This window comes from Notechis scutatus, chromosome 1 (genome assembly GCF_049901735.1).
Source record: "Notechis scutatus isolate UNSWTSFEM ecotype Mainland chromosome 1, rNotScu1.2, whole genome shotgun sequence".
In the NCBI taxonomy this organism is placed as follows: Eukaryota; Metazoa; Chordata; class Lepidosauria; order Squamata; family Elapidae; genus Notechis; species Notechis scutatus.
The window spans coordinates 319,358,729-319,374,339 of NC_142009.1; the positions used below are offsets into that span (position 1 = coordinate 319,358,729).

The following is a 15,611-nucleotide window of genomic DNA, read 5'->3' on the forward strand; positions in this document are numbered from 1 at the left end:
TAAAATCAGTGTCAGCACAGCTGGGACATTTAGTTCTCTTATCACCCCTGCTTCAACCAACCTTTATTTTGCATTCTAGAGCTAAATGGAAAGGAACATAAACCTCCTAGTTAATTTTAAAGAGTGTGAATCAGAGTAAATCTCCACAGCAAATTTGATCAGCACAAAAATTAAAATGTTTTTATAGTATCTTTGATGTACTGGAAAACATCCTTTTTTTTTTAATGTTTTCCTGGCCCTTGTGTCATCAGCAAGGGTTTTTCATCTAAAGAAGGCATATGAACGCTTTACAACAATCCCTGATTCAAAGGCAAGGATAAATTTTAACAATAGCAGCTCCTATGGTAACTATTCAGTGCTTCTGGGAGACCATCGGTTTCATACTGAAGAAAAGAGAGCAATACAAATGGCAGGGATGAAGCCTTTAATCAAATGCAATTTGGCATTTTGCAAACCTAGATGTATTCTTTCTGGTCACCAGTGAAAAATCACCAGTTATCCATGCAAGAAATGGATTCATTGCTGCTATTCACACTGCACAGTAAGCCAGAATTGCGAAAAATTCTCGTTCATTAGGAATTTGCAGTTTGTAACTCGAGGATGAGCAATCTGGACCACAAATAGACTCCCGATTCTTTTCAAACTCCCTAGAACAAACTCAAACTTTTCACCCAAACCATTTTGTAGCTGCTGATGTTTTCTTCTATTAGTCTGGCTGAGACAGCCTAGAGCAGGAATGTTTAGACTCGATTTCATTGAGGGCCACATCAGGGTTGTGTTTGACCTTGGGAGGCAGGTGGCCAACTCAACATCACTCATGTCGGGGGGTGCCTGTGTTGGCCTGAGTGCTCTGCCAGTGAAAATGGGTTTCCAAGCTCCATTTTTAGCTGCAACAGCTTCCTGCAACCCTATGCCAGAGAAAATGCAGCCCGGTGTGTGTGTGTGTGTGTGTGTGTGTGTGTGTGTGTGTGTGTACGTGCACATGGCTCTCATGAGCTCCGTTTTCAGCTGCAATGGCCTCCTGCAACCCTCTGCCAGTGAAAACAGAGTTCAGGAGGGCTGCATGTGGCAGAGGCACTGTGGGCTGGTCCTTTGCTGGATCTGGTCCACGGGCCTTGAATTTGACACCCCTGGTCCAGAGTAATTGTTGAGGTAATTCCTCCCAATAAATTAGGAGAATGAGCGCATACAGGGAGACATATTGAGAGTAGTGTAATACACACACAGCACACAGTTACACTGTACAGTAAATGTTGGTTTTTACTTCTAATAAAGGTTTTAGCAAAGTTAAAACACAGTCCAAAGTCATTCACAGGTAAGGCAGTCAGTTTTCAATCCAGGGATAATCCAATAACAAATTTCAAGATCAAAAACAGTTCAGTATCAGACTTACATCAAATCCAAAAAATATCAGTCAATTAGGAAGAATGGCAAAATTCTCCAACAGAAGGAAACAGAGACTGACTCACACTCTCTTCTGAGACCAAGACTAAAACAACCCAGGTTTCTGGCTCCATCTTATGGCCGTTTGAGAAACCACACCCAATTACACTTTTATGATTCTCTTAAAGATACAGTATTAAAATGTCTATCCTGGTTTATATATTATATATATTATAATATATAATATTATATATATTATATATATTTATATATTGTCCAACCCAAATAGCTATTAGGTGACTTATATTCCTAACAGTAATGCTTGTCAATCTTAGCAACCCTAAGATGTGTGGAGTTTAATTCCCAGAATTCCCCAGCCAGAATGCCTATCTGGGAGATTCTGGGAGTTGAAGTCCACACATCTTCAAGTTGCTAAGGTTGACAGAAAGTCATTTGTTACTATCAATGCCTTAGACAAGGTAAGCAAATAAGGAAATCTGCCTAGAAAATTTGCTCATGACACCTTCAAGATGAAATCACATGCTTCTTGGCAGGACCCAATTCTATTAGATCCACAGGCCAGAAAATGGAGGTATACTCAGAAATGTGCTACAGAAAACCCCAAAAGTCTACCTGGCATTTTTCACATATTTCCCAGATTCAAAAGAGGCAAAGTTCAAGTATGGGAAGAGTTTGGGAATACAAACAGCACTACTGAATTCCTGAAACTCCAATGTAGTATAAATTAAAGCACACAGTATTTGCTGTATTATAGAGTGGAGAAGGAGTTATCCTTTCTTTTATTAAGTTCATCATGAATCCTAATTAAGAGGGGCAGACAACCAGTTTGTCACTAAGACCAATTTGTATGTTATGCTTCCAAATCTGCTTTAAACTTTGTTCTTGGAGACATTGCTCATGGGTAGAATATAGAATCTGCATGCAAAATGTTCCAAATTCAGTCATCATCTAGCATTTGACAGACATTAAAAATAAGTATCTAAATGTAGCAGGCTATATAAGGCAGCTTCCGGTTAACTTACTTGAAATTAACTTATTTTAAGGTCTGAGAAGCAAAGGTCCAAAAAGGTGAAGTGGCAAAGAAAAGAGAAATGATAGTAAACTCCAGTTGAATGGAATGCAATGCTTCAATAAAAAATGAGAGCAACTGTTGGCATACCCAACAACTTAGGTCTGATGTGTATACTTAACTTTTGAATGTCCAGCCTCCTAGTAGTGAACATCAAATATTTTGGAAATATCTCTCTGTTTTAAAAGGTTTGTTATGCACCCAGCTGTAGCTATAGCAAATTTTTGACACAAGATGAGGAATAGTAAAAGAAGATAGGACTCAAATTTAATGTTATGAAAGACAGTCTGCATTGGGTGTAGCCAGTACAGAATATATTTACCACCTTCCAGCCAGTCACAAGGACTTACATTGCATAGTGCTGTCCTTTCTGTGCCTGAAGAGGGTTGCAAGATCAGTTAGGATGGAAATTTTGGAATAACAGGGTAAAAAAGTTTGAAAGTAACAGGGTAAAAGTTATTGTAAAAAAAAAAATCGGAGAAAAAATAGGAGGAGGTAGGAGTATTGAGTTGTGTTCACTGCCTTATTTGTAAAAATGATAATAAATGTGGAAAACTAGCAAATGCAGACAGACAGACAGACAGACAGACAGACAGACAGACAGACAGACAGACAGACAGACAGACAGACAGACAGAGTGCTTCTGGAGATAATGATGCATATTTTCATGTTGCTAGATGAAAAGTGTGAGATTTTACATCCTTAGGATTCTCAGTAGTATTGATCCCTTGTTTCGGATCTTCTTCTATTTATGGTGCAAAACTATTTGAGATTCTAGGCTACCTTTAATCAAGAAGGTGAACCAAGCGTTAGGCTTTGTTTCAAAGTTACCTTTTTGCTAGAACTGCTCATGTCTAAGCTACCACATCCAGATGTCTACTAGATGCCAGCAAATATTTTTCCCCTGTATCTTTTTGTGTATATCTAGGGGTCATTCAGTATTTTGCAGTAGAGACATGGTGACTTTCCAGAATAATAGAGTTGGAAGGGACCCTGGAGGTCTTCTAGTCCAACCCCCTGCTCAAGCAGGAAACTCTACACCATTTCAGACAAATGGTTGTCCAACATCTTCTTAAAAACTTCCAATGTTGGAGCACCCACAATTTCTGGAGGCAAGTCCTTCCTTCCTTCCTTCCTTCCTTACTTCCTTCCTTCCTTCCTTCCTTCCTTCCTTCCTTCCTTACTTACTTATTTTTGCTTAAAAGAATCTGGTGTACTCTACCTTATTTCCCAAGTGTCTCAAAAACAAAAGTCTTTTTGGACTCATCAGCTATGCCTGGAATTGTGCTCCAAATTAGTAACACAATGGCATTTAGGAAGCTGTGAATGGGATTAAATATTGTCCAGTTGATTCCTCTGTCCTATGTTAATTATTTGTTAATACCAAATTATTTCCCATTTCATTTTATGGAATTATCCTCAGTGTTTAATCAATTTAAACTGGAGGGAAGAAATCTCAGTTAATAGTTCAGCACAAATACCATTCCTGCTTTGCTTAATTCCTGTTATCTCTGCAAAAAGGCCTTTGAAGTTGTTACAGAATTATTATTTTTCTGCCAGACCTAATGGCTACGACAATTAAACACTTAAACTGACCATGTTACAGTCCCATAGGGCATCAGAAAAAGGAATGTGCAGAAATGACACAATTCTGATCACAGCTAATCCAAAAAATTGCTACCTTATCCAACAATTGCCTTACCCTTGCTTAAACAATTGAACTAGGAGGCAAGAAGGCAGTGGAATGAGACAACTCATCATGGCCAACTCATCACAGCTAATTCACCCTGGGCAATTTACTGTCGGACAACTCACTGCGGAACAATTTAACAACCCAGTTTAATTATTTAAAATGAATTTTAAAAATATTTTAATTTTTGTCATTAACATTTCATTTTATCTCTCCTTTTGCATCCTTTCTTTAATTATTCTATTCCATAATTTCCTTGATATTAGTGTAACTCTTGTCCCACAGCGAGTTGTCCTGCAGCATGTTGGCTGTGGCAAGTTGTCCTGTGATCAGTTGGCCATGGTGAGTTGACCATGGCAAGTTGGCCACAGCAAATTGTCATAGACATGAATGGCAGCACAGCACCTGCAAACATTCCAGATCAAGTCACTTCCCTTCAGCATTAACTGGAATAGACCGCTCTTAAGCTAATAAGCACTTGAGGCATCAGAGAGCATACTGTGGATGTTCTGACAAAATGGCTGCCAATGAGCAGATTGATATTTGTGGAGTTCTTCATGCCCTCTGAGTTTGGTTATTTGCTTGCTGATTTTTAGTTACCTGGCTAGGTAACATCTTCAATAGTCTTCATGAAACATCTTCTAGCAAACAGCCAAGTTCAGAGAACACCTGATGAGACTACCTGACAGCTTTGTCATCCAAAAAGTAGAGGATGGAACTAGAGAGTCAGCTACACTGGACTTCAGTCTTACTAGACATCTCATGCTAACAGACATGAAATAATAGAAGGGGTTGAAGTTATGGGAACTTTGGGAGAGAGTAACCACATCATACTGGAATTCAACATAATGCATGCACAAGGAAGTGAACAAAGTCAAACTAATGTCTTAGACTTTAAGAGAGCTGACCTCAACAAACTAAAAAGAGTTTAAGAAAGATTCCATAGATGGAAATCCTAAAGGATGGTTTTCAAGAAGAGATTGAATAACTATTTGCCTAGAATGGTATAAGGTCTCCTGCTCAAGACAAGACACGGTTTGGTAAGATATAAATAGAATAGAATAGAATTCTTTATTGGCCAAGTGTGATTGGACACACAAGAAATATGTCTTGGTGTAAATGATCTCAGTATACATAAAAGAAAAGATACATTTGTCAGGAGTCAAGAATCATAAGGTACGACACTTAATGATAGTCATAGGGTACAATAAGCAATCAAATCATACTAGGAAACAGTCAAAGGACTGAACTTTAATTCTGTCAATATAAATCGTAAGGACACAAGCAACAAAGTTACAGTCATACAGTCACAAGTGGGGGGGGGATGGGTGATAAGGAGCGATGAGAAGATTAATAGTAATAGTAATGCAGACTTTGTAATAGTTGAACAGGGTTGAAGGAATTATTTGTTTAGCAGAGTGATGGCTTTCAGGAAAAAAAACTGTTCTTGTGTCTAGTTGTTCTGGTGTGCAGTGCTCTATAGTGTCGTTTTGAGGGAAGAAGTTGAAACAGTTTATGTCTGGGATGTGAGGGGTCTGTAAATATTTTCACAGCCCTCTTTTTGACTCCTGCAGTATACAGGTCCTTGATGGAAGGGAGGTTGGTAGCAATTGTTTTTTCTGCAGTCCTAATTATCCTCTGAAGTCTGTGTCTGTCCTGTTGGGTTGCAGAACCAAACCAGACAGTTATAGAGGTGCAGATGACAGACTCAATCATTCCTCTGTAGAATGCTGTAAAAGCAGGAGTGGGATTCTCCAGTTCTGTCCACCTCTGTAGAACCTGTAGTTCTGAAGAGCAGCAGACAGAGAGCAGACATAGAACCAGTTCTATGTCTGCTGCTCTTTTGGCCCGCCCACCTGCCCGGGCTCTTACCTGACCTTTATTTCCTGCTTTTTCAACCGCAGCTGCTTTACGCGACACAGTTGCGGTTGAAAAAGCAGGAAAAAGGGCCTTTTTCAAATGTTGCGCACTTGCACACAGCACTGCTCAGCTGTCCAGGCAGCTCAGCAAGTCGTAAATTGCACTTGCGCGACTCGTGCATGCGTGTGCAATGCAGAGCAACAGAACCAGTAGTTATACCGGTCGGATCCCATCCCTGTGTAAAAGTCTTAAGAAAAGCATTTGACAACTTCTTTTGTGACATCTTTTAAAAAGTATTTATTTTTTCATGTTTTAATAAGTGTTTTAATCCATTTAAAACAATCCATAAATGGGAAAGTATGGCAATACTCTTGGTATCTGCCATCATCAGGCTTCTGTATTGTGTCCGTCTGTGGGTCAGACTTTTACAGTGGTTTCAGATTTAAATTTGGGGCAGCCTATTGCTGTGCCAGAATGGTTTTTTCTTCATCCTGATTGGTTGGGAGTCTTGGTCTGTGTTTATTGGTCTCGGAGTTTGCTGTGTTCTGCTTGATGGGTGTCTCTGATATCTTCTGTCTGTTTTTTGGTTCTTTTTGTATCTTGATTGGCTGGCAGCATTGTGTTACTTTAATGGAGGCCTTTAGTGCAGCTTGGCTGGGTAAATGGACGGCTATCATTAGTTAGGAAGCTGGGTTTCATCTGGGTGCCTGGTTGGGGTGTGTTTGAGCTGGAGGTATCAGGGGGATCTGTTTGTGCCCAGGTGTTTGCCTGGCTTGTGGTGTGGAGATTTTTTTGTTTGTGAGTGCAGGCTTCCAAATGATTGACAGCCTGGTGGAATCATCTCTTCTATTCATGCTTTCTGGTCTTTTTCAATCTCTATGGCTTCTCTGATGACTCTGTGGCTAGGGTTTTCCATAGTGGCCAGGGTTTTGGTGCCATTGAAGTTGATGCTATGACCTGTGGCTTCCATGTGTTGGACTAGTGAGGAAGTGTGTTCCAACTTTTGACTGCATTTTTGTGTTCATCCAGGCGGGTACTTATTCTTCTATTGGTCTGTCCAATGTATGTGGCCGGGCATGATGCACAGGGGACTTCGTATATGCCTTGGTTTTCCAGGTCTATTTTATCTTTGGGGTTGCTAAGGATGGCTGCTATTTTTCTGTCTGTTTTGAAGGCAGTCCTGATGTGATGTCTGTGTAGTACCTTACTAATTTTGTCTGTAGTACCTCTTATGTAGGGCAGGACAGCTGTTCCATAGGTCTGTTCATCTTCTGGGTCTCTATTATGTTTCAGTGTGTTTTTGTGGATCAAGCTGGTGATTTTGCTTTTGTGGAAGCCGTTGGCTGTCAGTACTTTAGTCAGGGTGCATATTTTTGATATATATATATATCAAAAATTCAGAAAACTCTAGAAAGGAAACAAAAAGAACATAGAATTCTATGTTTGTTAGCCTGGGTATAGGATTTAGCATGTTGTGTAAGCACTTTTTTTTTTTTGGTAGAACACAGGTTGGAGAGTGAAGTTGATAATTAAACAATTAACTTGAAATAGAATTTGAGGAATAAACACAATAGCCATCTGATTAACACTTTCATAGAATGGACTAGTTAGCAATGTTCTGATGTAAGAAGTAAAGACAATAGCAAGTTTATAAACATGTTCATTGGGGAATGAAACATTCTTATGTTTCAAAGTAAATTAACTTGTAATATAGCTAATTCTGTCCTTGTGAAAATAGCACATTGATTTGATGGCTACAAAGTCATGAATGTTTGTTTTCAGATAATCAAGGGTGGGTAAATATGTTACAACTTTAAACAAAAGGTTTCATACATCTCTGTTACAAATATGCTAAATTTTCTATATGTGCGGATGTTCCAGTTATGAAATATCTTTGAAATCTGTTAGGTTGGAGAACAGAAGAATATTCAACCAGATATTCTATTTTCATCGTATTAAAAGCTCCTCTCGTGTCACTCATGGATTTGATTTTTTTAATTGTCTGTTATTTTCTTTCCATTTCAGATTGTTTTTGAAGGCATCCGTGGCCGAGGCATTGAAGGAGACATTGCTATCGATGATATCTCGATTGTGGAAGGAGAATGCACAAAATTGGATTATGTAAACAACCGTACGTGGGCTTGTTAACATCTTCCAGTAGTGTCCCAATCTAGTGTATGGTTTCATAACATGTTAGAGCTGAAGGAAATGAATTCTTGGGGCTGTACAAAGCTTTGAAAAGGGTTTTAGCAATAGCAATAGCATTTAGACTTATATACTGCTTCACAGTGTTTTATAGCCCTCTCTAAAGCAGTTTACGGAGTCAGCATATTGCCCCCAACAATCTGGGTCCTCATTTTACTGACCTTGGAAGGATGGAAGATTGAATCAACCTTGAGCCAGTCAGGATCGAACTGCTGGCAGTAGGCAGAATTAGCCTGCAATACTGCATTCTCAGCACTTGCGCCACCACGGCTTTCAAAGCAATGCTTTGAGGATGCCCCTTTAGTTCATGAAACAGGGCAATTCCTGACTTGTCATGAGTGAAGCAAGACTTTTGCACTGTTTCACAATCACCAAAAGATAGCATGCCATGTCCCCATACCTACCAGTTTCTGGAATGAATTGGACAGACTAATTGGAAAGGTGACTAACTGTTTTTCCTCCTTTTCTTTGTTTCTTTGTTTAGATATACCTTCAGAAGCAGTCAGGCCACTGCCCCATATACGGAGTTTCCCCATTTTTCTTCTTGTGTCTGTCTTAATTCATCAGAGGTGACCTTATTCCGGCAGAGGCTATAACACAGATGTACCACCCACTGGCATGAAGAAAAGGGAACATTTTTAAAAAGAACAAACAAACAAAAAACTACCAAAGATTCCTCCACTGACTGATGACTGACTCAAATAAAGTTTTTTTTAAAAAAGTATGCATATATATATATATATATATATATATATATATATATATATATATATATATATATATGCATGCATTGGGGGTTTATTAAAAATAACAAAAGGAATGAACAAACAAGCAACTGCAGGTAAATAAATGTACCATTCTGGACGTGAAGGAGAGTGGCCTTCAGGTGCTCTTGTGTTGAAGGAGTAACAAATGAACAACAGGAGAATCAAATGACACCAACACACACACACCACCCCCAACACACTCCAACCATTAATTGGGAGAACTCTGTCAAAAGAGCTATAGAATTTCTTGTCAAAGCACAAAGTCATGGCTTGTTTTGTTTCAAAGACTAGTTTGCTTGTTGCCATGGAACCTTAATGGCCTGCCCCAAAAGAGATTTCATGAAAGAAGAGAGCAAGAGCGAGCACGGAGGAGAGAAAATTCCCTTCACCTCACTGTCAAACAGGGTATGAGAGGAGCTGGCATTTCCCCCACCTTCACCTACCACACTAGGTTTTTAAGCATCGAGTTCAATCCAGCCGCAGGCAGGAAGCAACCCAAGGCACCGGAGTGGTTGAAGACATTCTCCTGAAATTCCTCATGGCAATTGCTAGAAACTATATGTGGTCTCCGCTTTGCATGTGTTCTGCTAAGTCCAGGATATATTTATGGTGACAAGAGCAACGCTGGCTTGTCTAGAGTTTGCTCGTGTGGCCACTTAAACATACCTGACACTCTCCCCTGTGGTCTTTTGAATCCCAGCCCACTTGCCCTGGCCCTGCTCCTCCCACATCCCATTCCCAGTGAACATCAATTGTCCTCATCAAGGGACAAAAAAACCAAACTACCATCTTTTTTCTAAAATGCCATGGAAACCAAGTGCCTTCAATGATAACAAGCCTGAGAAAATGGGGTAGGGGGAACACAGACGTGCACATGGAAAAAAAAAATTGTCCCAACAGACAGATGCTTGTATAGCTTCAGTGAGGTTTGCAGTTCCATTAAAAAAAATATCCTCTTTTTCTAAAGCAAAGTAGAAGAGCAAAACTACAAAAAAGGAAGAAACTAAAGACAGAGGAAAGCTACTTCTAGAGATGGATTGACTTGAACAACGGCATCAGGTCCTTCTGGGTTTCAGCTCTTTCATCACAAAGCTGTCCCCAGAGATAATGGCTTTTGGCTTCTGATCCAGGAGGAAGTGGCTTGGGAAATGGATCAGTCTGTATTTTTCAAGATTCAAAGTGGGGTACATTTGTGCCAGAAAGAGGAGGAGGAGGCAACAATACTTGGCAATGGTGAATTTCAATGCAGAAACACTGGTGTGCATGTGCGCACAGTTATTCCATAGTCCAACCTCTGCTCAAAATGAGATTGATCAAGAAAGGTCACAGTGCATATAGGAAAAGTTTAAAAAAAAAAAAAAAGGAGAGACTCTTTATGGCAAAAGGCAGGCCAGCTGATCTGGTTTCATTTCCAATCACGGAGAAGATAAGGCCTCTGCCCTTTCATCAGACTCTGTGCAAATTGTGAAATATTATTTTATTATTTTAGCAAAATTTAAAAAAAAAAATCACTTTTACAAAAAAAAATAAAAATAAAACCTGTAAAAAATATTTTCAGCTACCTGGCTCCATCCCATACCTATCTTTAGCCAATTTTCCAATACACTGTAAATTTCCCTTTCTATGAGTTGGTAATGAAAATTTGAAAATCTTTTTTCCGTAAATTATCTCAGCTTTTAACTTCATTAAAAAAAGAGTTTTGTCTAAGCAAGAGTTATTATTATGGTTATTAATATGTTCTTTCAATACCCTAGGATGAGAAAAGGGGGAAAACTTATATGCAAATAATTCGGATATTAAAAGAAAACAAAGTATAACATTTGAGTATATTAATATTAAAAAAGCACAAAGAAATGCAGTAAAAATGATGAGGCTTGGTTTTTTAAAAAAAAACTGTAGAAAAAAGTTTGTGCTGATGATTCAGTAATTCAACTGAAAAAAGATAATTTTACAACTATGTTCAATAAAGCTTATTTCCAGGTAAGGCATGGTAAGTGGTGTTTGTGTTTGTTGAATGCTTCAGATACTCAACAGTCATTGTGTAGCTTGTTCTGTTCTGTTAGATAAAATATTTCAATTATTGAACAGTATTTAAAAGGGTCCATTTGTCAGATGATTGGATTCTACCAGTGGACAGATTCCTTATTTCTTCACCCTGAAATCCTGCATCTCTATGAAATTGAAAAATGGAAGAAAATTTTACTTTGGAAATACAGTTTAGATGTAATGAGGATAGTCTGTTGTGTGATAGAGCATAGAATCCATGAAGATCATAATGTAGCCTGAAAAAAAAGAAACACTATTCTTTAGCATTCCATTTCCATAATACCTTTCCAAAAATCCATGCCTACCAGCACAAGACTTGTCATCTGATCACCACTGTCATATCTATTAATGCTAATACGTTTGCTGAGGATTAGTAGATTCAGGTTCATAAAAATGTTAAAAATACTAGAAGAAAAAAAATGTAAAAACCAGCTCAGTGGCATGGCATGGTGGCTGGCTAAGTAGAAAAAAAGTCAGCAGTAATTCGATGCTCAGTACATGGGGAAGTGTGAAATAATCAGTTTTAAAGGCAATGTCATGTAATAACCAGCATTTTATGCACAACTAACACTAGGCTATGATTGATTGATTGATTGATTGATTTTGTTCCATCATGTCAATGTTAGCTCTTAACAACCACATTGATTGTCAACCTCGCAAGTAGACAGGAAATATGACAAGATGAATTAATTCTACTTTATTGTAAGGCTACGTTAACATAATCTTGCAAGTCTGAAAGTACAAATTTCTCACCATCTCTTTTTACCACTTGATAAGCTGGGCAGGCCCCCTTTTAAGCTTCTTTTTCTGCCTGTTATCCAGTTATAGGCTCCTCACTCTTATATCTGATCATTCCATCATCTTTTGCTCCATCTTCTAAGGTCATTCTTACATTCCATTACATTGATAGACTTTCACTAGGATGATCTATACCCAGTTTTGCTCTTCATGTCTTCCAGTGGTGCACCATTGATCCTGTAATTAAATCAATTCACCTTGCTGATTTTCATAATCATCTCTTTTCTTCACTTTTCCCAATAATATAGACTTCTGAGAGCTAGGCCTTCACATAATGTATCCAAAATATACTTTGAGCCTGCTCATTTGTGCCCCAAGTGAGAACTTTGGATTGATTTGTTGGGTTTAGGTTGGGTTTGTGTTTCTGTTTGGGTTTTGTTTGGGGTTTGGGTTTGGGTTTGTTTGTTTGTTTGTTTATGGCTACTCAGGTTATTTTCAGATGTGTTATCCAACACAAAAAGTATATGAACATCAATATCTTTATATCCTATTTCCTCAAAGTCCAGCTTCTACTGTCACAAGGAAAACCTTTGCCTGTGCAATTGTGATCTTTATTGATATAGACAGATCATTAAGTGTGTGTGTGTGCCTATTTTATATATATATATATTTGTAGATTTTCGTGGGTACAGGTATGTAGGTCTAGGAGTGTTCGGGTCTTTTCCCGAACACTCCTAGTGTAAGATTAAGAGTATCTTGGTGATGTTTCGGTGAGGTCCCACTTATCATCCTCAGGATGGTGCTTTCGGCTTCGTGCCAGTGCAAGCAGTGTGTGATCGGAGCTGCCGTCTCTCTATAAATACTGGTGGTGGGGGCTGGTGTGCTGGGCTGGTTGGCTGCACTGCTGCCTCTTGATTGGTTGATGGAGTTGATGTTGGTATAATGGGCTGTGTGATGGCCTTGTGAGTTTTGTTGTGGAGATATCCTGGATCTTGTGCTGTAATCTCCTGGGTCATTTGTGTTTTGATCTCTTTTCCATTAGCCTCTGGTGTTTTAATGGCTTGGGTAATGGGTTGTGTGATGGGCTTGCGAGTTCTTTTGTTGTGGTATCCTGGGTCCTGCGTTGTAATCTCCTGGGTCATTTGTGTTTTGATCTCTTTTCCATTAGCCTCCTGTGTAGTAACGGCTTGGGTAATGGGTTGTGTGATGACCTTGTGAGATTTATTGCTGTGGTATCCTTGATATCACAGCACAAGACCAATGATACCACAGCAATAAATCTCACAAGGTCATCACACAACCCATTACCCAAGCTGTCACTACACAGGAGGCTAATGGAAAAGAGATCAAAACACAAACGACCCAGGAGATTACAACGCAGGACCCAGGATACCACAACAAAAGAACTCGCAAGCCCATCACACAACCTATTACCCAAGCCATTAAAACACCAGAGGCTAATGGAAAAAAGATCACTACAAAACAAACGACCCAGGAGATTACAGCACAAGATCCTCCTATCTCCACAACAAAAAAATCTATCTCCACAACAAAACTCACAAGGCCATCACACAGCGCATTATACCAACATCAACTCCATCAGCCAATCAAGAGGCAGCAGCGCAGCCAACCAGCCCAGCACACCAGCCCCCACCACCAGTATTTATAGAGAGACAGCAGCTCCGATCACACACTGCTTGCACTGGCACGAAGCCGAAAGCACCATCCTGAGGATGGCAAGTGGGACCTCGCCGAAACGTCGCCAAGATACTCTTAATCTTACACGGGAAAAGACCCGAACACACCTAGACACACACACACACACACACACACACACACACACACATATGGTATTCAGCTTTGTTCGGGTATTTTCCCACGTCATTATAGTTGTGCTTTTAAAGTTGTAGCAACATTTTGGCAGAATCTCATCTGCCATCATCAGTCTTCTGTATAGTGTATAGACGAATATATAGTGTATAATGTATAGTGTATAGTGTACAGACGAACACAATACAGAAGCCTGATGATGGCAGATGAGATTCTGCTGAAACGTTGCTACAACTTTAAAAGCACAACTATAATGACGTGGGAAAATACCCAAACAAAGCTGAATACCATACATATAAATACCCGAAAACTTTAAGAAAACAAATATATATATATATATATATATATATATATATATATATATATATATATATATATATATATATATATATATATATATATATATTCTGAGGTTCTCGGGTATTTGTATGTGGATCTTTGGTTATTCGGTTTTCTCCCGCAAGATTCAAAGTATCTAGGCAACGTTCGATGAAGTCTCATTCATCATCTTCAGGCTTGCTTCTTCGGCTCTGTGCTTCTCAGAGTGATGTGAGCTTTCAGCTGCTTCTTCCTTCTAACGCCAGTGGGGTGGACTGACTGGGGGGCTTGGCTGGTTCGATTGGGTGTGGTTGAGGCTTGTGGTGCGCTGTCCAGGCCTCAGGTGGCAGGCAGTCAGGCTTCTGTATTGTGTTCGGCAGATGGTAGGGGATGTACACTATACACTATACATTATACACTATATATCTCGTCTATCACACACTATAAGAAGAAACGCCCACAAGCATGATGGCATGATGAGCCATTCTGCTGAAACGAACAGAGATACCCAACATGAGAATGACACCAGACCCACACCCACGAGGGCCACACAAGATGCCACCACCACACTTCCACGTAAAATCAGACTCACACCCACACAGAAGATGAGACACGACCACAGACCAGAAGCCGCACGCTGCATCACTAACCACTTCAAACCCATCTGAGCCATACATGAAGCGAACTGACCCCACCATGAAGATGTGGCACACTCACGAACTCGAAGCCAAACAGCAAGATCACAGCTCACCAGCTCAATCCCAGCAGCTGGGACTAGCCTGAGCACGGCCAAGTCCCCACCTGAACAGAGCATGCCTCCAGCCAATCAGAACACGGCCAGCACCCCAACCAATCAGAACACAGCCAAGCCTCCAACCAATGAGAACACACTATATATATATATATATATATATATATATATATATATATATATATATATATATATATATATATATATATACATGTTATCATTTAATTTAGTCATCTTTGTATTATTAATCCTATTATTTTCACTGTTGTCCTTGATTTTCATTACTAGAGCTTGCAGATTGATTGCATTTCCAGCTATTAATTTGCATTTAAGTCATGCAACTTAAATGCTGCCTGGCTCCAAATAACTGTGTGGCTCACAAAAAAAAAAAAAAAAATTAGAATACAATTCAGAAACAACTACCAAAAAAGTAAAAACAGATTAAAAAAACAAAAGAGAATGTATGTAGATCAGAGATGAACTATGGAGTCTTGGTGTTCTCTGAGTTTGATTGTTTGCTTGCAGAAAGTACATTACCCAATAAGATAACATCATCAGTACTAGCAACTCCACAGCTATTAGCACTAATGAAGTTTACTCGTTGGGTAATGAAATGTCTGCAAGCAAACAACCAAGCTCAGAAAGCACCAAGGACTCCACATTTTTTTTTTTAAAAAAGATGGCAACTCTGACCAACAGGACTCACAAGATGATCCAACCACCGTAGTCCAAGGCTTGGGAGCAGAGATAGGTTTTCAAGATCCTTTAGAATGCTATCAGAATTGGAGTCACGTTAATTTCAAGGACAGCTTCATTTCAGAAGATAGTTGTGGCAACAAAGTAGCATCATCAGAATAGCACATATTATTGGTGCTTATTTCTCCAGTTTTAGAATGACACTCATTATCTTCAAATCCAGCTCTCTCAATTCTG

The 15,611-nt window shown here is 39.3% G+C and overlaps 1 protein-coding gene across 3 annotated transcripts in view; it reads left to right on the forward strand.

Annotated features, from left to right (window-relative positions):
* Positions 1–10,979, forward strand: part of MDGA2 (MAM domain containing glycosylphosphatidylinositol anchor 2) — a 584,772-nt gene extending 573,793 nt beyond the window's left edge. For all 3 annotated transcript variants that reach the window (XM_087952463.1, XM_087952462.1, XM_087952461.1), the window contains exons 16-17: positions 8,049–8,154; positions 8,713–10,979. In XM_087952463.1, the coding sequence (XP_087808589.1) occupies positions 8,049–8,154; positions 8,713–8,801 (195 nt within the window). In that variant the 3' untranslated portion in view covers positions 8,802–10,979. The remainder of the gene's footprint in view (positions 1–8,048; positions 8,155–8,712) is intronic.
* The last annotated feature ends 4,632 nt before the right edge of the window (positions 10,980–15,611 follow it).